Source organism: Anas acuta, chromosome 1 (genome assembly GCF_963932015.1).
Source record: "Anas acuta chromosome 1, bAnaAcu1.1, whole genome shotgun sequence".
NCBI classification, from domain to species: domain Eukaryota; kingdom Metazoa; phylum Chordata; class Aves; order Anseriformes; family Anatidae; genus Anas; species Anas acuta.
In genome coordinates, this window is record NC_088979.1 from 142,315,440 (window position 1) to 142,340,317 (window position 24,878).

The 24,878-nt window shown below is 38.7% G+C and overlaps 1 protein-coding gene across 6 annotated transcripts in view; it reads right to left on the reverse strand.

The window, feature by feature from the left end:
- CAPRIN2 (caprin family member 2) overlaps positions 1-24,878 on the reverse strand; it is a 37,723-nt gene that overhangs the window by 6,845 nt on the left and 6,000 nt on the right. The window contains exons 4-20 of one of the 6 annotated variants that reach the window (XM_068661892.1): positions 24,141-24,227; positions 22,033-22,271; positions 20,554-20,636; positions 19,334-19,495; positions 18,814-18,857; positions 17,001-17,472; positions 16,639-16,946; positions 15,740-15,781; positions 11,541-11,672; positions 11,278-11,365; positions 10,589-10,644; positions 9,851-9,952; positions 8,103-8,213; positions 7,285-7,437; positions 4,242-4,425; positions 1,812-1,997; positions 510-610 (exon numbers count right to left, since the gene is read on the reverse strand). In XM_068661892.1, the coding sequence (XP_068517993.1) occupies positions 510-610; positions 1,812-1,997; positions 4,242-4,425; positions 7,285-7,437; positions 8,103-8,213; positions 9,851-9,952; positions 10,589-10,644; positions 11,278-11,365; positions 11,541-11,672; positions 15,740-15,781; positions 16,639-16,946; positions 17,001-17,472; positions 18,814-18,857; positions 19,334-19,495; positions 20,554-20,636; positions 22,033-22,271; positions 24,141-24,227 (2,550 nt within the window). Of the gene's footprint in view, positions 1-509; positions 611-1,811; positions 1,998-4,241; positions 4,426-7,284; positions 7,438-8,102; positions 8,214-9,850; positions 9,953-10,588; positions 10,645-11,277; positions 11,366-11,540; positions 11,673-15,739; positions 15,782-16,638; positions 17,473-18,813; positions 18,858-19,333; positions 19,496-20,553; positions 20,637-22,032; positions 22,272-24,140; positions 24,228-24,878 lie in introns of all 6 variants that reach the window. The other 5 variants (XM_068661869.1, XM_068661878.1, XM_068661860.1 and 2 more) reach the window with 5 other exon arrangements.

Genomic DNA, 24,878 nt, shown 5'->3' on the forward strand with positions numbered 1-24,878 from the left:
TAAGAAACCTGCACTCATTCAAATGAAGTTCTCTAAAGCAGGTTCCTATCAGGTTTTCTGATATGCCACAACTTCAAGAATAAGGATATCTGCACTTCTAGTTGCAATCCTAAGGTGTGGATGGCTAGAGCGATTCACTAAAAACAAGTGTGAAACTGGCATGAAATTTGCCTAACCCACCTTCTATCAGTCCATACAGGAGTTTATATACTTTACACTAAAGGCACTTAGTACCAACTTCAAAACCCATTATAAAATGGACTCAATTGTCATTTAATTTGACATCTGGCTGCATTGCAGAGACACAATTCAGAGTAAAATCAACTTGTCCCACGTGTTACCTGAGCTGTCTTCCTATTTTAACTGCTTTCTACCATTCCAAACAAGTTTGTCTAAGAAACAAATCTGACCTGCGAGTAGTTTACCTGTTAGGACAGTGAAAAGGTACAATATTAGAAGGCTTCTCTACAGTTCTCAGGAAGGCTACTGGAAACAAAGTCTATACTTACCCTCTGAGAATATTGCATTCCAGCATAATCTCTACCAGGGAACTGCAGCTGGCCATAGTTGCCATTAGTTATTGAGGGTGAGCCTCTGTAAGCATCAAAACCTGTTCAAATAGAAGTTAGTACTGAATATTCACTCATTTACACAAGTACAAAATACAACTAGAATCTTAGCAAGCCTTTTAGCAATTGGCACATGTATTAAGTTGCATGGTTATACTTCCATGCTTTGATTCAGAATTCGAAGCATGTATCACAACTCTTACATCAGCTACCTAGAATTATCTACTCTGCATAGATTCATGCTTATGAGTATTAACAGACCCTAGCAATTGCCTGTTTGTTACTAATGGGATTTCACAGAACAGCTGAAAAGCTTGCTCCATCCAGAGTTTAACATAAGACTTTGTTTTGCTATTACCAACATTCCGCTATTCTGTTTTACTACTATAATATTTAACCTCTTCAGCTATTAGACTAAATACCAGAGAAGACCCAGTAAGCAATTCAGTACCAGGCACTACCAAATCCTTAACTGCTTATAAGTTAGAACTACATAACTCATTTTTGGTACATGCTCCTAAAATCTAGGAATCAGTCTGAGCCCAGTAACTGAAACAATTTGTTTCAGACTAAGCATGCTTTGACTTCAAAGCAAACAAGCTGTAGCTACCAGGAACTTTGATAAGAAGCTACTATCTGCTAAAAAGTCAGCTCAAACTTTCCAGGACACTCCAGCTAGCAGCAGAACAACTGATTTGCTGAGACCAAACAATCCTCTTCAAATCCTTCAGCTTATTAAGCCACGAGGGTTCTCCATTACTGCAGACTTCCCTGCGAACTTCCTTCCCTTATCCTGGTTTCTGCTGGTAATACTGAAAGCCTGTAGTGTTGAACAAATGCAGCATTTGCGGGAAACAAGACAGTAATTGACTAAGGGACATCTGAAGAGAACAGTTGCCCAGAACATTAGCAAGTGACAGAGGCCAAAGGAAAGAACAAAAGAGGTAAGAAGTTCAGAAGGGTAAATGAACTAATGAAAATTACTAAGCTGTCATTGAACATCTCCATTTACATAATTGAGGCTATGAAATCACTCTGCCAGTTCACCTGACACCTAAAGCACAGGGACTATAAGTAGAAGTAAGTAGAACTTGCTCAAGTTCCATCCAGACAGTATTCTCCACACCTTATTCTTAAAAAAAGCTATCTTACAAATTTTCACATGTAGAACCTAAATTTATACTAAAAGTGGTTTAAAATAGTTATACTAACTAGGTTCTTAAGGTAGCAGTAAAGACATACCTTTATACCCACCAGGTGAACGATATGAATTGGCCAGTGACCTTCCACCTCTAGCAGATCCTCTGACAGACCCACGACTATTAAGGTAAGGCTGAGGGGGTCTTGGTATAACATTAGTCTGTGCTGGATAAAAGGCGAGACTACCATTGCTAACAGGAACAGCTCCATCAGGTTGATAATTCACTGCTTAAAACAAAAGGCACAGTTGAATTCAGAGCTTTTATAACTGCAATAAATTACAACACCTAGAAACAAGGGCAGCATTAAGTTCAGTCAGATTAAGCTGCTCAGTATGTGCTGCTCTTGTCCTTTCATTGCTTCAAATAAGAGGGATCTTTCTTTTTTGTTCTATGGAGTGTAACACTTTAAGTTAAAGTACATCATAGACACAGCGCAGGCTGTCAGTGTAAGCCTCTTACATATTCAAGAAGATGCAGTTGAGTATGGCATAACAAGCTTGCCAGCACCAGGAAGATAACCAAGCTAGAAGAAAAAACTGTCAATGTTTGACTAAGAATTTTCACTTAGATTCTGTACAGTTCTACTAGCAGCAAGGCTTCAGTGGTCTATGATAAGCTAGATCACACCTCAGTATCGACATCCTTCTGTGCAATGAAGCAACTTCCATCTTATCTAGATTGCAATAAGACCACTGTAGAAAGCTAGTTCAACAGCTGGGTTCGGTCTCTTGAGTTGACACTCAATCCTAAGCAACAGGTACAGATAATACTCAAGAATGCTTTTCACTCACACTACAGTTAAGTGGTCAGCCTTAAATATAGACCTTGCAACCATGTTTCCAAATCCATGTGTTATATCAACCCAAAACATCTTCAGTTGGATCCAAGTAGAGTGTCAGTCTAAACTGCCTTTCTGAAGTCTGTGTAGAGCTGTCACAGTACAGACTTAATTGAACATCATGGTGTTTCATTAAAAAGCTGTACAGAAGGCTGTTGATCACCTCCTACAGTCTGATGAGGAGCACTCAAGCTAAACAAGCTTTAACTACAGCACTTACTGTTCCTTGGAGCTCTTAACCTTGGAACACCTCACTGACTACATATAGTAGCGAGGCTGATAGTGTAATTCCTACCAAGATTTCTCTGGCAGAAAAACAGTAACACTAGGTGACCTTGAGTCAGTGATTGTGTCTTTTTAAACCCAGATTCCTGAATTGTCATCCTTCTCAGCCTGGAACCTGTTTCAGGCAAGTTTTGTGGGCTCAATTCATTTAGAGTTTAGTGTCAACTCCATATATTATCCTGGTATCAGTATCTGAATGTAAAATAGGTCAGTTATGTTGAATAAGGCAGATCAGAACCCTACTCATCAGAAGTTGAGTATTCTTCAGGTCAGACACTGACTCACACCAATAAAGACAGCCTTGGTAAGGAGTTACATCTACATAAACATCAGTAAAAGGAAGATCTTTTGCTTCATTGTAGGCTGTCATCTTGCATCCTGCTTGAAGTTAAGAACACATGCACAAAAAGCTCAGCCAATTCTCAGTTCCTCACTGAATTACAGTAACTTGTGACTGAGGCCTCCTAGTTAGGAAACTCTCCTAGATAACTGACATGAACTTTGGGCAAAACTAGAAACATTGATGTCTGCTACAGAAAGCTAGAACTTCAACATGGAGGGATGAAGCTTGAATTATAACTATGCCCTTATGCAGTGTAGTGGCATGACACATCATGAAATCTAGAACACTTTATCACTACTATAGTAAGGTGCATGATATCCTCAAGAAAATTTTAAAAAGCACTATTATACATAAAAATCATTGTGTCTGGAGATAATTATACTTTAAGTTCAAATAAGAGATAATACGAAGCCCATTCTTAAGACAAAACTAAATCCTAAGTTGTTCTCCAATGACACATTTTAGTCTTGTACCCATAGCACAAAATGGTTATCACTGAGTAATTCATCTAAGCACTGAAAGCTTATCCATGCCTTCTAATATTAACCATCTTCCAGCGCTAGATATTATACTAGACATCATCTATTACAAGAGACCAAAATAAGGGTTCCAAGCATTTCATCACTCCTTCAATTCCAAGCATACACTTGTTTTACTGACAAGTATCACTGCATACTTGAATCTCTCACCTATTGGGAAGTTTCATGCATCAGGCACATAGGTGATTCTGTCCATGTAATAGTACAGTAGCTAGTTTAATTTGAAGCTGCCTTTCATCCTGCTAGCAGTTTTAAGACTAAGTATACATACCATATTGCCAACTGGATTAGAGCTGATGTAACCCTAATTTTAAGAAGTGCTACGTAACAGCTTCAGTGGTTAAGAATTTGTGAGGTAGTAGAACCTGAGTATACTCACAGCACATTTATATGAAAGTTCTTCAGATAGTATTAATTTATTACTTTTCCAAGACTTCTTGAAATGCAGACATGTACAATTCTTACCTGAAGACAGAGATTCTTGTGAAAGAGAGGTTTGTTCTGCAACATGAGAAGACTGCAGCTGGCATTGAGGAGGAGTCTGTGTACTTGCTGTAGAGAAACTCTGGTTATATCCTGTTGAATATGAAGACTCCTCTTTTATTTCCTGGTCTTTACGTGGAGGCAGCGGTGCATTCACCTTAAACACCTACAATATAGTTGAAGACAAATGTTTTGCACTATCAGTTAAAGTCTCTGCCTAATGCCATCACCCTGCTACAAAACCATGGTTTAAATCCAAATACCTCTGTCAGTTCCTAGAACAGAAATTATCACTTGGAATTGAGTACATGGTGTTTGAACCTATCCTTTTCCCTCACAGTAAGCTTAATAAACTTCTTCTGTCCTTGGCTACTGGCCAAGAGATGTAGCTTGACAGAACATAGCTACTATATTCAATAAACACACCAGCTGTCCTGACTTCTAGTAAGCTAGTTTGCTTCCAGGTGAAACCTGCCATTAAACTCCTTGATTTAAGCTTTTGAGCTGAAGCTCTAACAGCCTAGATTGAGATAAGATATTCATGTTTGAACACACATCTTGGAAACTCATGCAATTCTACAGTCTACTCAGATAAATACTGTACTAGCTTTCAGCCCTTTTGTAAACTGAACCTCCACTTTCCTACTCTTATTTCCTCTGTTAGGTTATGTTAAACTTCACAGCTTGACAACTAATCATTCTAAGAAGCCTCCATAATAAGAACTGGGAATAAACACTTTTTCCCTGGTCAAGGAACCAAGTACTAGCCCTGGTAGTGAACCAGCAGAGAAAACACATAATACTAAAATGCTGAGTATAGCTTTAGCCATTACAAATTCTGGGTTTTTACATCGGATGAAGTGATTCGAAGCCTAATGGATATTACAATTATTTTTGAACCTATCCAAGTAGAGTATCCAATATTCTGTCAAGAAACTGAATTTCAGCTATGTAAGTTTCAGCTATGCAAGTTTCAGCTATGCATTGTTAAATATATTTAGAAGAAAAAAAGGAATATCCATGAGACAAGCAGGTAGATACCCTTTATCTTAAAGTCTCCTTAGATGCTTTGGGTAATTAGGGCAGAGATTTCAAGCTTTGCAAGACCGTTTAAAATGAAATACATAATCAGAAATTGTTCTAGGTTCTTCCTGATACTTCCCTGGGCCTTGAGCAGACACTTGATATTTAAGAAGGGAAATCCTGCATGTTGGCAATCCTACTGAAAAAAGTATAGCTTAGCAGGATGAAGTTTTAGTGGTGATCAAGAGATCTATGTAAGAACGCAAGAAGGTATTATATCTTACTGAAAGAAATGGATTGATGACAAGGAAGCCTGTAATATGGCCTTACAATTAAACGTTACCATAATAGAATCTTCAGATGTGCATTGCACTCTGTTACACAAGCAGAAAAGCAGTGTAGACAACATTTGTGATCTATTTTCCTTTCCAGTTGAACTCCAAGTCATTTTTCTAGCCATGCTAAAAGGCTAACCGATGAAGTACTATTAAATCCAATCAATAATTTCAATTGCCTTAGAGCATATCCACTTATTACCAGCACTTCTGCTGCTGCAGCAGTCTTTTTAAAAGAAAATTGAGGATGCTGTCAACACCCACATCCTAGTCTTTTTCCTAGGAGTCATAGGTGGAATACTAATAAAGCTGGGCTATAGGTACTGTCTGCCTTTAGGCTTGCACAAGCAACAGCAGCAATAGGGTGAGGACACCTAAGGACATCTCTCACTACTGCAGTATCACTGTTTGGCAGGGAAGCATCTGACTCTTGGCTACCCAATGAAATGCAAATCCTGTTGTCTTCTGGGCTATGAATCTAAGCAACAGCAAGAAGAAAACCCTGCGTTGCCAAGTTCAAGATTACCACCACTGTAAGACAAACAGAGGTCACAGCAACTGAGTGACAGGTTTCTGCCAGTTTGACTCAAACAGAAGTTTTGCATATTTAATATATCTTTAATGTATCTAGAAGCACCACAGAATTCATTCAAGTGATCTTTCAGTGGTACCATTTTGATAATAAGTACTCTGAAGTCAGATAGATACTAGGCTCAGATAGAATTAAAATAACAGACCATGATTCTTCATTAATGTCATGATAGATGTTTACCTTACATACCAGGTCCCTAACAGTCTCTGGTTCCTTGATCACAGCATGCTACTATTTTCACTTTCATGAAAGTCACCACCTAGCAACTTGGCATAATTTCAATAGAACCAGGTTATAAGAATCCCCCACTTGCACTTGCCTTACTTATGATTACATCAAAATTCTGTACCTCAGGAAAGTTCTACTGCAATCACTTCCACAAATTCATACAGCTAAGAAAGAAATATCACAGTAGTGATTTACTGAAGAGCATACCAAAGTGTCAGATGTTTAACTACACCTAGAATTCCTGTGTTTTGAAATACTATTAGCTATTTTATTCTCCCCACCAGCCCTACTATATCAGTCCAAGTTACAGAACCACACCAGTACTTTTTTTGAAATGGAGAACATGCCTTTGGAGAATCTCAGGTAACTTCTTCCACAGCTTACTTTTAAGTAAGAATGTTTAAACCCAAATACAGAGAAGGGGACATTACCAGCTACATGGAGACCCTGCCTCTAGACTCTTCTAGGAAGGGCTTGCACCCCAAATTGACAAATAGTAGCAGCATTAGTAATATTTGTGAACATTAGTAATGATGTACAACCTGAAAAAAACAGACACTATACTCTTTATCAGTGCACAAGAACAATTTAAGCAGTCTGTCAACTCTACCTTGGGGAATAGGTAGAAGTCAATTGACTTAATGCCTAACTTCTCCCTGTTAGCTCCTTGAGGCTACCAAAATATCCCAGACATTGGAGAAGCAGAGCTCTAACCTACTTTATCAACACCAAAGCCTCAAAATGACCTATCAAGTTCTGTATCATATCAGGGAGCCAGCTTCCCCAGCACTAGGACTAAGCTACAAGCATGCTGCTCAGTAATTACGTGGCCTCAAGTGGCACTTACAGTCTGCATAGCCTGAAAGGGAGCTGCTGTTATTGTGACAGAACTGCTACTTGCTGGAGGAGACTGAAAGCTTTGCGCTTGTGGCACTGGTGTCACAGAGGTGCTCGAAGTTGGCAACGGTGACTGTGGCTCACTTGGGAGGGGAACAGTTGCCTGAGGGAAGAATGAAAACATGAGAGGTCACTCGATAGTTATCAGGCAGTAACAGAAGCAGTTAAATTGTTCTAAAGCCCAGACTGACAGAAGTCAGCAGTTTCTACAGGATGACATTTGGACATAGTAGTGCTACAAAATAGCTTTTGCTTACAATTTCAAATCTTGCTGTGCATCCTCAGCAATCAGTACTTCTATTGCAGTCTCTGCTGATTAAGTGAAATGTGCCTATGAGCTACTATACATACCACTCATTGTATGAATTTCACAACAAACTGGCATTAAGTGTTTTGGTCCACCACTAAGGAAGCATGGGATGCTTCCTGTTCAGATTATTCAAAGATTTGAATTAATAACTTCTTTCCAAACAAACTTGGTAGTTTTTTTTTTGGAGGAAGTACATAGCTTACTTTGAATCATAATTGATTAAGTTGGGGGTAGATTAGAAACAATGCTGAGTTGTCCAGACAAAGCATTAACCAGCATTGACTCATCTGTGCAGAGTGGCAAAATGAAGTGTTTTATTTAGGATACCAATACAGTACATGAATTGGAAGTCAAAAGGAACAGTGAGGATCATGTAACACTATATTTTCCTGATCCCACAGTTTCCTGATGTCTATCCCATGTAATTATTAATACCTGAACTATTTGTGATAGCTTACCTGGGCAATTTCAATCTTTTTAGGTATCAGTGGCTCAGAAACACGTGAACTTGTCTGATACAATGGCTGGGAAGCATATTTCTCAGTCTCTTGAGGAAGTGATGCTGATGCCTGGAAGAAGCCATACACGTACCCAGTATTACAAGAAGCATAGCAAAACCTTGTGTTTTCTGCAAAAGCTATGCACTGGTTGAAACAGTTAAATTTTGAGAGACCAAGAAAAAATACTTTAAGTCCAAAGCAAGCATACTATAAATACCTACTTGAAGCTTTTGCCTAAGGTAATTAGGTTTAGGGATTCAAACAATATTTTTTAAAAAGTTGTACATCTAGCCCTGCAAAGTCAGGTAATCCCAAGAACCTTTAGATTGCTTCAAGCAGTTATTTACAAAGTGACACACATCTGTCTCATTGAATTAGGTGCAAACATCTCACAGTAAGCTTCCAGTAATTTTTGCCTAACAAGGCTTCAAACTTTCATAAGCAGCCTTTGCAAAACCTACGAGTTTATGGTTAACTCAGACCTCTAATGCCAGGTTGAAGAGTTGCTTATCCTTTTGCTGTATATTTAAGTATAAACACTACCAAGTCTCATGTATGTCACAGGTGACAACAGAACTGCATTTCCATTTCAGAAGAATTCACTGCCACTGTGGAGCGTGTTCCCTGGTTGTGCTGAAGCCAAATGCATCTTGCCTACTGCTTTCTAGTACTCCTGCTTCTCATTTAGATGAAGGCCATCACACTTCAGAGCTCAGGGACAAAAGACATGCTGGGTGCAAGCAAACCTAATGGCAAACACCATGTCCGCAAAAACTTAGAACCTTCACTTAATTCTATGTTCAGCACAGCACAAATCTTCAGCATTCAAATTAAGCAAAATTAATGTCTGTCAGCACAAGAAGTTTAATTGCATTGTAAAAGATAACATTAAAAACTAGGCTAAAACCACTGATTCAAGAGGTAGAAGACAGTAATAAAACAGTCTTCATTGGGATGTTTAGCTATGCAGTATATCAAGGAATAGAGTAAAGGCTACGTATTCAGTATCCTGACAGCATGTACATTAGCATAAAGATGAACATTCCTCCATTATGATTTACATACACAGTATTAAGTATCCAGTGGAAAGACCAACTGCATTTCCAAGCACAGCAACACTTACAGATCTAAGACATAAGCCACCATAAATTGCAACTGTTTTTTAGCTCCTAATATTTAGTAAATGCTAGTTTAAGATTTAACTGCATATAACATACATGTAAGAAAGCAAAGCTTAAGCTCCTGGCTCAGCATCAGGAAGTCAGATGCCTAGCATTTTTCATTTACTGCATGAGAACACATTTCAGTTTTCAGCTTAGTCTGCTATTTCACCACAATATCCACTCCAATTTATGTATTGTCTATGTTGCCAATAAAAGAACTTATTTTGCACTAACCGAAGCAAGCTTATGTTGCTCATGTTTCCACAAGAATATGCACCACACTTTTTAGCTTTGTTTTCTACCCTGCATTTTTTATCCCCACAACCTTCCCATTTCAAGGGACAGACTGCTCACTTTGCATTTATGTAATATTAGGAAGACTTCCAACGAAGTATTCCAGGATGTAGTATTCACAATTGCTGCCACCTGCACTCCATTCCCATACATTGTTCAAGTATGGTTATTCAGGAGAGGTCCTACCACAGCTTTCTGCTAAGGCTGGTTCTCAGACCTCTGAATGCAAGTGAGCCCCACGAATATTACCTGTGGTGTCACCAAGTCTTCGGTTTCAGAGCCAGAAAGGGTCTGATCAGCAGATGCTAGGGAAGTATTAGAACCATGCAGGGTCATGGATGAAGCAGTAGCCTTGCAAGAAGAGAAAACAATGATAAGATTTTTGGAAAGTTGTCTTGAATATTTGGTTGTCACCAAAACTCACACTTAACAAGTAAATCTTAGAATTAGGCAGGACCTGAAGTACTTTGACCTGCAAGCTTAAGTTTACATTCATTTAAAATTATGAGTTCTTCTTAGTTGCAAGGAAACCTATTTAAAAGTCAAATTAAAGGCATGAAAGCATAGTAAGTGAACTTAAGGTTCAAACCATGGCTATGAAATCAGAGACCTTGCACCTTCAAGATAAGTAAGGATCTTAAGAGATGAATACATGCTCTGTCTAGGAAAGAGGCATGTCCTCCTGTGTACCATTACCTTTGAGTTAGACACAAATTACTTGAACACATCTTCAAGATACTATTTTACTTCCAAAAGTTTCTAGCTTCTAACATTTGTTTCTGGATTTGCTTTGTAATAAGCACAACAGCAATCAACATTGCCAGATTATACTTTCAAGTTACTAAACTGAAGTTATATGATGTTGGTTACTGTTAACATTGTTAACAAAGCCACTGTTAATATTGAAATAAAGCCTGTTCTAGTGAATAACTACTTTCTCAGGTACTCCTTTGCCTCTTCAAGGGGGTCCTAGCATCACCAACTTACCTGAAGGGGTTGTTGAAGAAAATCACTTTGACTTGGCAGTTTCTGCTCTTTTGAAACTGTAAAAGAACATGAGTTATGTAACAGTTTTTAAATTCAGAATATTTTCTATATGAAGATACATGGCATTTTTAGAGCATGCACCACAAATGTTTAGACTTGCATCGCTAAATTACACCCACATGAAAAGTTTGCCCTTTTTTTTTTTGGAATAAAAAAGGCAGTTATCCAGTGAGAATATTTCTACTAAGGTAGGGATGACCACTTTCCAGATAAAAACAGAACAATTAAATACTTAAACTGGGTAATTATTGTATAGCTTAAGAGCCTCCCAAATGATTTACCATGGCCCATTACATAAAATATAGCTAACTAACTGCTCTTCATCCTGAGCTCATTCATGGCTTGTATCTATAGGCCACAAATTCAGAACAGACACAGCATGCCTGTTCTGCAGCTGGGTTCAGGTGCACCTGCCAGTCTGATTATACAAGCACTCCATTTCTAGGCAAGCACACCAGCTTAAGGCACCTCCAACAACACTTAAAAGTAACTGGCTCAAGCTGCTCTGACAGATACTTTTTAATTAGACAAGCTGTCTTCCCCACTACACCTCTTGATCCACAGCCAAGCAAGCCCTGCTGGTGTTTGCAAAATCTCACATACAGGTAGTGTTTACTGTTATCACCTACCTACAGGACTACTTGCTGGAGTAACTGAAGGTGGTTGAGATGAACCAATGGCACTTGGTGAAGCTTTATCAAAATCCAGAATGGACTCCTTTTTAAAAAAGAAAAAAACTTGAATTCTACATACCAGCAAAATATTTATTTGGACAAGCTGCTGATAACTAAATAGAGCTAGATCCATTCAGTGCAAACGTGCACCATCAGCACTGCATTTTTCCTAACCTAGTAGGAATTAGATCTGCTACAACAGCAGAGGAAAAACATACTTGCATGAAGTTATAAGTCCCTTGTATCTGAGTCATCAGATCTTGAAGTTTTTCCCTTCTCAGTACTGGGTCTTTTGGAAGAGTTGAAGTAGAGCAAAATTCTGCAGCTGGCTGATGTACAGGTTTAGGCACCTACAAAGGAAAAGGTTAAATCTAACACTGGAAACAAGACAAGCTACCTTATCCAATATAATTCCAGAGCAAACTACAGGTATTGAACTCCATAGGTCAATAAACTGTTATTCAGTTTTCCTGAATCAAGTTCTCACTTCAGTAAAAATCAGCTTATAGTTGCCACAACTAGTTAAACCATGGAATTGATTTGGTTTCTTACAGCCAAATACATAAGATAGCAGTTTACCAGCGCATAGTGCAATGTTAGATACACCTCCATCTATGGAAAACCACATATTTAAGTTCAAGTCCAGAACAAACTTAAAAACCAAAACTGCACTTACTACTCAAGCTTTAACACATACTTCCTCCTCCCAGTAAGTACAGATCTTTTACTGGGATGGCATTTTCAGACATTCTGAAGAAATTGCACCTAAAACATGCACCGCAAGCAGGTTACTCAGAATTAGTGTTTGCACTTTAGAGTCAGATACTCTCAATGCACCAACTCCTGCAGGAAGTATTACATTATGCTTCACAGCTTGGCATGAAAGATACACTAGATACACTAGTGATCCCATGCAGTAGCCTTACTTTTTGTAGCTAAACAGTGACTTCTGTAGGGCCTTCTATTCCTTAATTGTTTCAGATAGTTCCCTCAACAGTTCATCCCAATTGTTTTTCACTTGCTTTAAAAAAAGATGGGAATGTTTAATCAGAAAACTAGGGAGTCTAACTTACCAGAAAAATCTGGAATGTTAGTAAACTCCTTAAGCTGCATAAATCCTGTTATTGACAGTGACACATGACTGTCTAGATAGTCTGAACATTTTGGAAGCAGCTTGGGGAAAGTAGTAAGCTTGCTGTAAGTATTTTTACAACCACAACTGTAAGTGATGCTTTGCAGCTTATGTTTGCCTGTGCAAATCTAAATAGAATAAATGCATTATTTCAACTAAACAAAATGCTTAAACATGGGAAGATGTGTGAAAGCCTTTACTTTCCTGTAGTGCCAACATTGATCTTTCTGGTAGGTTATTATTTCAGCGTACTGTATAGTGGCATAACTGAGTATTTGCATTAAGTCACTAGAAAAATATATAGCAGAAAATACATGTCAGAACATTTACTTGTTACACTGGGTTCAAAACGTATTCATTAAGTGTCCTTGTCCAGTTTTAGAACAATCCCAGAAACATTCCTGTACTTCTTTCAACCATTACCTGCAACTAGTCATTGCATGTGCAGAAGTTCCAGTAACATGCACAGAAGCCTGCAGGGTTTAACAAGCTTCACGAAACACAATCCATGGACATGCAGCAGTGCACTAAAGCCAGAAGAATGCATTTCCAGTATCTATGCGGACCACATAATGCTACTTGTTCAGCTGTGGGAAGTTCTACTTTTAGCTAAGAGAACTACTTTCACACTACCCCAAAGTAAGTTCTGAAGCATAAGCAAGAGCTTTCATTATTACCTGTATTCAAGTTATTGCTGTAGTTTCCAATAGTAAAGAACTAAAAAGTATTAAGGATCTGAGCACTGGACAAAAGCTACAGATAAAATTAAATATTGGCAAGTTACCAGTTAAGTTACTAAGAAGTCTGAATCTCCTTGTCCATCACCATCAGTCATTCCTTTATAAGGGAGTTCATCTTAAAACATCTGCTGTCATGTCAAACTTTCTGATTAATGCTTCCCTACACTCTCTCCTCTTTAAAATTTACTAAGACAACTGCACTACCAAACTTTTCCTATACATCTGCAAACAGGCACCAGGTTTTTCACTTTCAGCCACCTAAACAGGTGAAGTCTGACAGCATTTGTAGGTAACGATCAATTGTTAGACTTGCACAATAAGCAAGTAGAAAGCAACTCAAGAGCATGGAAGCAAAGAGACTGCAGTGCTTCAGTTGTGGTTGTCAAAGACGGTACAATCTTCTGCATGCTTTTGCAATTTGTTAGTCTTATCTCCTTCACCTGATCGTGTGAGGCCACATTCTGGGCAGTATGCTGGCAGCATCACGTGCTTCAACTAGAAGAGCATCTATACAGGGCTAGACTATGATACCAGGGCTTTAACCCTGAAATGAAAACAGACATTTTGCTAGTGCCTGCAAATATTCAAATCCACCAGCCAGAAGTAACTGTAGGTCAAGTTACCTTATGTGAATTTGCTGTTCTGCTGGTACTTTAATGTAGATGCTCAAAACTAGAATGTTTTCTTTGCATGTGCATGCATGAAAACGCATCAGAAGTTGATTTCCAGTTCTGTGCCTTTATGAAAGATGCTTTGAAAAGCAGGTACTTGACATTCTTGACGTTTTATACTGATTTTATTATCCTACAATTTGGTGGTGTCTTTACAAGCTGATAGCAGCTTCTCAGTTCAGTAGCCTGTTAGTCCAGCTCATAAATTTATGCTTACCAAGATCAATTTAACACCAGCACAGCAAGAAACATTCAGCTGGAATTTTAGACAGCACTGGTAACTTTAGGTTTCAGAAGCATTGTAATAAATTAGACCCAAGTTTTGACACTGCTCACATTCAAACTCAACACCTATGTCTCCAGAGGGCTGATTGGAAATAAAGGTGAAATGCCTAGAATTTGGTTTAGGACCCGTGCAATTATTGCAAATTGAATGTAAAACACTGACTGCTTTGGAATTTTACTAACAGGAATGCCAATATATTGGGTATTTCTGCTTAAGTTTGATTTTTAGACACTGAAGATCTTTTTGTACTTATTACTATAACATACTATCTCACACTAGTAAAACTCCATTATATGATAGATGTGTGACCTCAGTGCCTCATTACATTTGTGATCTGTGGAATACAGAAACAGCTAGAATGGTAATAGCTAAGTCATAATCACTAGTGATCACCAACTGTGCCATGTAAATAGAGTCAGTATTCACTTTCTACTCCAACCAGCAGTCTCAGTATCAAGTTGTACTGGATGATGCGCAAGCCAAACCATTCTGCTTTCAAATAGGAGGCAACAAATTCAGCTTACAAAGCTTCCTTGTCCACACATTGCACAAGCATTTATGTAGAAATCACAATTGACAGACCTCCACATCAACTCACTGTTTTAGGCTCAGCTTCGTAAGTGTTACAACTTGCAGTACATTAAGTTAAATCGGCACATTTTAAAATCCTCAAACCTAGCAATTTATTAAAATTGTCTCATACATTTCAGGGAGTAAGAAAAAATTAGATGTCAGCTCCAGAGAACAGCATAAGTAACACAAACCTTTTATCTACCATGTGTTGGTCCCTGCACATGACTATTTTATAGGTTCTCTCAGGGAAAGAAGTGGATCCAGCACTGCATTGCCACCTCTTGCTCATAAGAGTTTAATGTTTTAAGCTTTTCAGATAGTAATTATATTTTTCCATATGCAGCTTAAGTCTAACTAAGATTTTTTTTTTAAAAGATCATAAAAGCTAGCTAGGATGATGGTAAGCTATTGCTTGATCATTCAATATACTTAAAATAAAAAACAACTTATTAATAGCAACTAAGCAAAAAAAGCCAACTGGTGTGATCTGCTATATAAACCAAAGGTTTTGGAGTACTTAAATGGGCTTCATTAACTAATTCAGCAAGCCAATGTAAGCAATCTTACCAGTCAAACAACTGATTTAATTTGGCCAAGTTGCATATCTGCACGTTACTATTAAGACTCCTAGGCAGTTTGCATTTCCCTAACTGACCAGAGCTCCTTTTTCTTCACTGCACCAGAGTTCTGGCTACCTTTTAAGCCATCTATCTTCCCACCCTACCCTAAGTCAGATGCCCAGATCTCATTACAAATCACCTTGCTTTTTGCAAACACCAGAAATTCCAAAGCATTTTAGAGTGCTTAAAACTACTCCAATAGTTCAGATAATCTCAATTACATTAAGTCTACACATAGTTGTGTGCACACCTGTTTGTGCTCAGAGTTAGTGAGAAAGCATCAAGTTTTGCACATATTCCACCACCACCAGACATTACGCTACTCAGCTTGAGGGTAAAGATCCAGCTGAAACACCTCACACCCATTCGGTTCCCCAGTGCTTCATGTTACCTACTCTTTTAATTTCATGTTCAACCTTCTGCTTGCGCTCCCGCCTCTAGGAACAAGAATACCCATTTTTCAGTTTTGTCAGGTTTACTGACAGGTCTTAAATTTAATCATTTGCTATGAGTAATACGTATAATTAATACTTTTTTTTCTTGCAGAAAGAAGGTAAAAGTGCTAATAGCATTTTGTATGAGAATTACTAAATTCTTCATATTTTCTTCCTGAAGTCTAACTCAATGACATAACTGCACTCCTTGCTTTGGCTACCATCTTACCTATCTTCAAGGTAAGAGGATTGTTGCTACCTGAGCACAGGTGAGACAAGATAGTTTAACATGCAGCTGGTAGCCTGATCAGCTGCAAGCCCTGCAGTAGTTTTCGTTTCACATTTCTAAAACAGACTGCAGTTAGAATTTCCAGGATGGCAGTATAGCTTATGCATTCATCTGGAAATATGTATTTAAGCCCCTGTACAGTTAGTATTGCTTGATCTAGAGGTTACGTATCTCCTGAATCAGCAGCTATTTTAATCAAAAGTTACTGAAGTGCTATTTGTATGCAGTCAGACAAAGTATTTGATCCCTGCATGAGTCATACCTGCTTTGTACTGATAAGAGTAGACAGAGCCAATAGCTGGGGATGAGCTAAGTTAATTCTTCTTATACATAAGGCAGTTATTCAAGGCTCAAACACAGCAACACTGTGTTGATATAAAAAGCCCAGCAGACCATTTGCTATTCAAATGCAAGCCTTAGCAGAATTGAGTTTACTTCCCCCAAGAAAGAATGAAATGGGAGTCTACACATAGGCCTACAAAACACACCTTGTAAAGCCTCTCTATGTGGCTTTAGTCCAACACATGAGTGTCAAAAGCTTAGACAGGTAATACTACATATGCCAACTCACTTCTTTGGGTTCCATATCAAACTTCTTTGGCCCCATCTGCTCCTTTGGCCCAACACTTGCAGCTCCCCAGGACTTCGGAGGATTCTGTAACTGCTGTGATGACACTTGTTGCTGTCTCTCAGCTGTTTCCCAAGCCTCTCGAGTTTCCTGCTTCTTTTGCTCTGGTTCCTCCCTAACATGTGCAGCAGCCCAAGCCTTCACAGGCTCCTGCTTCTTTTGCTCAGGCTCTTCCCTAACATGCATCTCCCATGACTTCACAGGCTCTGTCTTCTTTTGTTCTGGTTCCTCCCTAGTTTGGGTCACCCAAGGTTTTGGAGGTTCCTGCTTTTGTTCTGGTTCTTCTTTAGCTTTGGTCACCCAAGCTTTTGGTGACTCTTTTTTCTGTTCCTGGTCTTCCCTAACTTTTGCTACCCATGGCTTAGGTGACTCCTGTTTCTTCTGTTCCTGCTCTTCCCTAACCTTTGCTACCCAAGGTTTTGGGGACTCCTGTTCCTCTCGAACACGTGCTACCCAGGCCTTTGGAGCTTCTTGCTTCTTTTGTTCTTCTTCAACACGGGTCTCCCAGGGCTTTGTAGGCTCACGCTTCTGTTCTTCTTTAACACGAGCTTCCCAAGGCTTTGGTGAATCTGGTCTTTTTGTTTCCTGCTGCCTAACACGAGACTCCCAAGGCTTTAAGGTCTCTTGTTTCTGTTTCTGCTCTTCAATATCAACAAGCATTTCCCAGGACTTCGGTGGTTCTTGTTTTCTAGCACTCTCAGCTTCCCAAGACTTGGGCTCTTCTGGCTTCTTCTTGACAGAGTATTCTGCTTCAGGCAAATAACGCCTGTTGAGAAACTATATAGACCAAAGAAACTTAATGGCTCCAAGAAAACATTTTGCTACTACAGTTCAGGTCAGTTAAGTTAGGTCACCCAGCTACTGGAAGTTTGACTAAAAGCATAGCCTAGACAGTTTAAACACTAGCTATAGAAGTCACGTGGCCAGCCATGGATTTATCCTACAACACTGCAGACTAGTTTTTGTTGGCATGCCACAGAAGCACGAAAACAGTCCTGAAGAGCTTAAGTGCCACAAAGTTGAGTGAATCTATGAACCTCATCCTCAATGCTAACTGATGTTCCTAGACAGTGATAATATCAAGTTCAGTGTGACTTTTGTAAAGGTAGCTCTCAACCTTCTCTAATCTTTGATATCTATCAGTCATTCTTTTGATAAGAGCAGGAGCACCATCACCCACAAAATGGGCAACTCTGGTAGTCCAGTAACATGTGTAACTGATTCTTAACTGAGTTTAAATACTAAAATCACCAGTTTTTTGAATTCAGTACAATTGGACTTCAACTTCATGTTGTGTTTTATTAAACAGTCTGGGAGTTCAACTAAGATATACCTAAAGTTTTCCAGAGTTAGGAACAGGAAGCCAATATCTGAAGGACTAAGTTGTATTGGCTATAGTTTTTCTGACAATTCTGGCAAATCACCAGAAAAAAAGGTTTAGAGACCGGTAATAACATTACCAGTATATTACAAAAAATTGTTCTAGACTACTCCCTCTAGTGAGGTATCAGGGAAACAGGGTTTCAGTATTTTAAGAACCAGTATTTCCACAAGGACAATCCTCCCCTCCTTTTGAACTAAGTCTAATAGCTTTTATGCTACTGCCAGCTGAAGCTTGAGTACCTAGAACTTCAGAGTCTGAAAGGATGTTGATGTAAGCCCACACATGCTCTTGTATGCAACAAGCCTGTCTTGGGATCCTTACTTTCCTGACACGGAGCAAGATCTATATCATTCTCAATCCAACAATGTAAGTCCTCTGCAATAAGCTCAGCTTTTAAAGACAGCTTTAGTAGATAAGTATTTTCTATATATTGTAGTACAAAAAAAAAGTTTCACTCTAAAGGCTGATGCTTTCGTTTATTCAGAAAAGTGCCAGAGCATTAAAGTGCTATATTGCTTCACAATCTCTCCCCATTTACCCCAAATACCTCGGAAAAGCCACAGATGTAAGGTTAGAAAGGGAAATGCAACAAGGTCCATAATGCTTCTTATGTAAGGCAACATCTAAGCTATTGTTCAGACTCCCTTTTGAAGTTTAAAGGGCTGCAGAAGTGCAGTTATATTTCTGATAAGTCACGATGCTAAAGGAAAGCAATTAGCAGTGGAGTATCTTACCTCCTGTGGCTGTATTTCAGACTTCATAAGCTCCATAAGGGATTCTAGAGAAAGGATGTTAATTTGTTTCAACTGATCAAATGCAGAGAGGCAAGCTAAACAATAGCAAGTCTTTAACTATTTAAATAGTAATACCAATCACTAAGCTTGCTACTCTGAAAGCTCAGCTTGTCATCCAGCATGAGTCATACAGACAATCTGTCACTTTTCAATTAAATTATATATTTGCATAGGTTTACCAAATCCACAATTTGTTTTTTGTCTGGTGTAAGGAATGTTACATTACATTTTCCACATGGAGGTTCGCTCAAAAGGTAAAAACATCCTATTATTAATTAGATTTTCTTCTACAACACTGGTTAGAATAGGGCTGCAAGCCCTTCCAGTTCAGTTTTAGTTACTGTATTGAAAGCAAGCTATAGCAGAGGATTAGGTTTAGCATCAAGCTATGCAAAGTCGGTGCTCAGTTCAAGCTTATCCCAACATTATGACACAGAAATTGAACCCTGAAATATTCCACCTGTTTCCTTGACAGACTCTCCTTTTGAGATTTGTCTTGTCCTCTCAGGTTTTCTATTTACTTCTTCCAATTCTTTTACTGGCACAGTGGTGCGAGGAGCAGGAATACTTTCAAAGTAACCAGAGTCTAGAAGCTTGGATAACAGGTCCTTCATATGTTTATCTGAAGATTAAAAAATGAAAATCCATGAAAATATTGAAATTCAAAACTGAGTATTCAGATGATAGATGAGTCTACTTCCTCTTTATATAAAATTGCAGCTTCTCCAAGTTCTTGCACATCTCACCAAGTTAGACAAATATTTTAAAGCAAAGGTATTTGTTGTTGATCTGCATATTGTAGCTGAAAACATCTTTGCATTCTAGAGGTAAGAGTGAAGCTTATATTTAAATGCATATAAAATATTAGCAGCAGTTGGTTGCATTATCTCCCACGTGCTTAGGAAAGGATTTAGTCTCTATAAACTGAAGTGATGATACTAACAGCACATTGTGCAGACTTCAGCATAGATTAGACCTATACAAAGTCACTATGAAACTGCCCTGCAGGCCCTCCTCCCAGTGTTAATGTTTTGGGAGGAAAAACTGAACTGCAAACAGGAGCAGGGGAAAAGCAAGCAATTGCTTCAGAGCTTTTGAAACTGTATGTTCTTCCATCTGTCCATTTAGAGTCCCCCAGACTCTGGTGTGCTTGGTAAGAGGACATTTTCAATAGGTCATAATGGAAACTGCACTGTGGATTATCAGAGATCCCAGCAAGTTTCACTAATGACTACCCTTCCTCAGTGTGGTATGTCACACTATATTCAGACAGCATAGCAGTATATTCAACTAAGCATTGCATGGCTGAGAAACATTCCAGTCTTAACCCACTTACACATAACTACTCAAAAAGCTCCTCATCACTGGTTCTATAAGGTATTCATGCATGAGCTTTTGAATTACTACCATAGTAATTCCCCAGAAGAATCTAGACACGTGCTGTATATTCTAGGACACCTATAGTAGACATGAGTTTTATTTCTTCAGGGAAAGATTACTACTTCATTGTTACTGACCTGTACTCACAAGCAAAATCTAAACATTAATTCTTCCTTGGAAAGAAGAATTACACACACTTGAACGTATATGGAAGGCTACTAAATTAAGTACTTTGTTTTAAGATATTAATATAGAACACAAACTTCAGATGCAAGTTATTTCTCTAGATCACATACTCACATGTTGTTCCAACAACAGGCTTCTCACTGCCTTCTAGAAGGTCCCAGAAGTAAAGAGATGATTGTTCCATCTGATCTTCAACACTAGAAGAATCAACAATTTTACCAGGTGGAGTTGTACCCCAAAATCAAGTCTTATAGTATCCCCATTATCCTTAGTTTTAAGGATAGTGAAGGATGTTTAGCCTTCTGAAATACGGCATTAAACAGTGAATCCTAAAAGCCCATTATCCACTATGGAAAACATTTGATCTATTTTTTTTTTTTAATCTGTGCATGATTTAGCCTAGCAAATTTAAGTTCTGCTGTTTGCAATTGCAACAAATTAGCCTAGCACTATTCCACAGTGTTAGGCTACTAGCCTAGCACTCACAGGGATGAGTGGCTGGACATCATTAACACAGGGATGTATGGCTGGACTTCCTTCCAAGGCAATCCCAAACTCCCAGACAGGGAAACAATTGCTGTTTAATCAGCTGATCACCTTGTTTGTTTATTGGACACACATGCAGGGGCAGCCATCAACAGCTCTAGCCCTTCTGCATAGGCCCACAAGCCACCCCCACACACACACTATTGATTTTAAAGTACATCAATACAAAACTTAGCATCAAAGTGTTATGCCTTTTGTGGAAATGTAGCATACAACGAGAATTAAGCTAGAAGTTAGCTCTCCACCAACATGAGACATTCCTATTATGCATTCTAAGTAACTGTCCTTTAAAAGTTCACTTCTTAGAGCAAGGATAAGGCTAGTTTAGCACATTACGAGTAGTTAAGAATTTCAAACTTATGTTTGAATAGGGAAATAATTACTCTTTTCCATAAAATATTTCAATTTCCCACCTAATAAGAGCTTTTTCTATGTTTGCATAGAATTCACTGTACTATCCTGACACAGTCAAGCTAAATATTTTAAGTACTCATGGCACAAGCATGATGCCAAATTAGTACTCCACACCACAGCCAGTTACCTTGCAGTGAATGACATACAGTGCTAGGATGTGACAAGTTTTAAAAGCTTGACCAAAGCCTAAGATAATAGGAAGAGAGCCTCAGGACTACCTTAGATTCCTTTATTCCAAAGCAGCATCTCAGTCACCACATGAATGCAACAGGGAACACAGATGTCCTGTATTTACTACACTTCTTCATTACACAAACAGCAAGACCTGAGGGAAGCACCACACCACCAGCCTTCCTGCTTATGGTATTACTGGAATGCCTCCCCAGGGCCCCACAGCAAGACAAAACATAGCAGGGTTTATATGTAGTTTGTACAACTGGGAAAGTATGCAGCAGCTTTCTTTTAAGGCTGAGTAAAATATTTTTGCCATATTCCTAGTCTCAGACTAGAGCAAATATACTGAATAGAACTCTAATTAGCGTCCAAAAACATATTTCAAGACATGGCAGTGTCAAACAGAGGACATTTACTGCAGTAAATGAAGCATGATAATTAGACAAATCTTCAGCTTACCTCAAGTTCTCATTTCTTTCTGGACATGTCAGTTTTGCAAATCTTATGAGGTAGTCTAGTTCTTTAGAAGGCAAGTATATTGCACCATTCACACCACCTTTGAAATCTTTCTGAACATGCTCTTGAGTGAAATTCTGCAGCACATACTGGACTTGAAGTATTGTACGCAGTTTTTTCTTCTCTGCTTCAAGCTTCAATAGACTCTCTCTTCTTTGAGCCTTTCTCTGTGCTTTCAGCAGCTATTTCAACACAGGAATTCAACAGTTAAACACAATGGTTGAATAACAGTTCTATAATATAACGCATCAAGTTCTAGTATTGGTCATCCTACATTGACAAAAACTAACCTTGGATAGATGGCAAGCTCCTAATTCTTTCTTCAAATACCCAACCAAGACCTTCCAAGTCCCTCCTCTGGCAAAGCTCCCTATTTCTCCATTAATTCTCTATAGATTTTCATTACTAAAATCTATAGCTATTGCTATAGATTTAAAATCCATTGCTATAGATTTTGTTACGAAAAATCAAATTTAGTAGAGTATCTGAAGTTTCTTTGCAAGATGTGAAAGCATGCAGCTTTTTTAGAACACACTAAGAGACATAAGGACACCGTTGCCAGAATACCCCCTAGCATTCCAGTAATGGGTATTTGCTGCAGAATCCACATTGGCCACGGAAAAAAAAAAAGTTAGCCTTTGAATATAGGATAAGCTCAATAAGTTTAAGCTAGCAGAAGCTAATGGTAGATTTTTGATTACTAAAAACACCTGCAGGTCACACCATGTCACAAACCTTCTTTACTGATATTTTATGGACACCTACAAGCAATATGAGACAGTCTGTATTTTGATGTTCAGCACAGTGGTTTGTGTTCAACGTACAGTAATTGAGTGAATCCCAAAGCAACACTGTCACTGAAAAGGCTTAAACCTCTCCTCACACAATGCAGTTAACCTCTCAAAACACTACCTGGAATTTGGAATTACTACATATACAAGAAAAGAGAAGCCTCTAGGAGGAACTGCATGGGTCTCAGTCACAGAAGCCATTTTACTAGTCTTTCAGCATTATAGAAGAGGCAAAGAAATAAAGCCAGAACAGTGACTAATTACATTTAGCAACCCTTAGATCATCTTTTTCATAAGGATAGCATTTGCCTGAGAGCCAAGAGACCAGTTTCTCTAGTAGCCAAAGAAAGCACTTGGTTACGTAAAAAATACTGTGTTAACCCCTGAATGAAGTCCTAAATAAAACACTAGATCTGACTTGCCATAGTTAGAGATGACTACAGCAGAATAAGCTGCTAAGTTTTACAAAGAGCTGTACTCACTAAAGCTAAAGCAATTTAACCCCATCACTTCCCCCCACACTGGGAACTCTCCATCTAGCCCAGCCTCCAGAACACTGAAGGATGACAATCTGAATCAGATCACTTAGATGCTTGGTGCAGTCAGGTCTTGAAAATATCTGATACCTATCAGCTTCTCTAGACCTATTCTAGTGCTCAATGACAAGTTCTAGTTCTCAGAGTGACAGTTCCCTTCCACCTAGTTAGAATCTACTATTTTATCCCGTTTTCCTCTTACCACATACCTCAGTACAAATCCTAGCTCCATCCTTTCATTTATCTTTTTTGGGTTTTGATGGCTAATGTTACATCTCCTACTAAGTGTTCACTTCACCATGCTTAGTAAGTCCAGCTCTTCCAGGTTCTCATCACAGGGCTCATGCTTCAGCCCCCAGTAGTTCACCCCTATGCAGGGGATGAACACAGCCCAGGCACAAGCTATCAGCAAAATGGCTCATGGTTTCAAATCCAAATGAACTGCAGTCACCTCAAACACAGCCAAGCAACAACACTTCAATTTCCCTAAGTCTTTATAGTGGTACCCAGTGAATAACTACGTTGTTGAGGTCAATGGTGTCCAAAGTTGTCAACATTTACTGATTTGCTCAGCTACTCCAGACAGTATGAGCAGATTGCTCCCCTGAGTTCTGAAACAGATGCTTCCTATAGTCAGTGTAGGGGCATATAAATGTAGCCATTAGAAGAGCAGCACGAAGTGTGCAGTCACCTCCTGATATCATGACCAACATTTCATACTTACGTCTTGGCTAAGACCTGAAAAAGTCTTCTGAAGCTCCTTGGCAAATTCTAAGTTGTGTACTACTTCATCATATTTCTCTACTGCCTCCTAAAAAGGAAGAGACAATACATGTTTAATGCTTAAGACCACTCATTGCACATCAAATACATTCTATTTAAAATCTCATTGAGAACTACTCACTTAGTGGTACTTCTCTGAATTGTAGCTTTAAAGATACTGTCTGTAATTGGTGCTTAAATTTAGTTGTATCATTCATCCATAACAACCTGAGATTCAGTACAAGGCCAGCTCCCACCACACCATTTCATCTGTATGACTTTTCAGGCAAAATCCTGTTCAATGCTTGGTATACCAATACCAAAACAGAAAAGCCTTAACACCACTGTTACTTCATTTTTCATTTTCTTTTTTGCTCCTTTAGGTCTCAATCAAAAACATCTGCTTAACATCAGATACTAGCATGAAAGCTTGAAAGGAACACAAATGACAGACAAGTTCAGTGTAGAACCTCTACTCTGATGCTTAGCTGAATGCCTCTGCAGATAACTCAAAAGCTTGAGAAAGCTAATGATACAGAAGGCAAGTCATACTTTCAGAAAGTCCTGCAAATTTGATTTCTACAAATCAAGCAGTGTTCTTGTCTTCATTAATGGCTTTAATGCACTTTTTACTCTCTAGTCTTCAAAAAGAAGATTCTTAATTGCATTTTGATATACCCTAGGTTTATGAGTTTCCCCT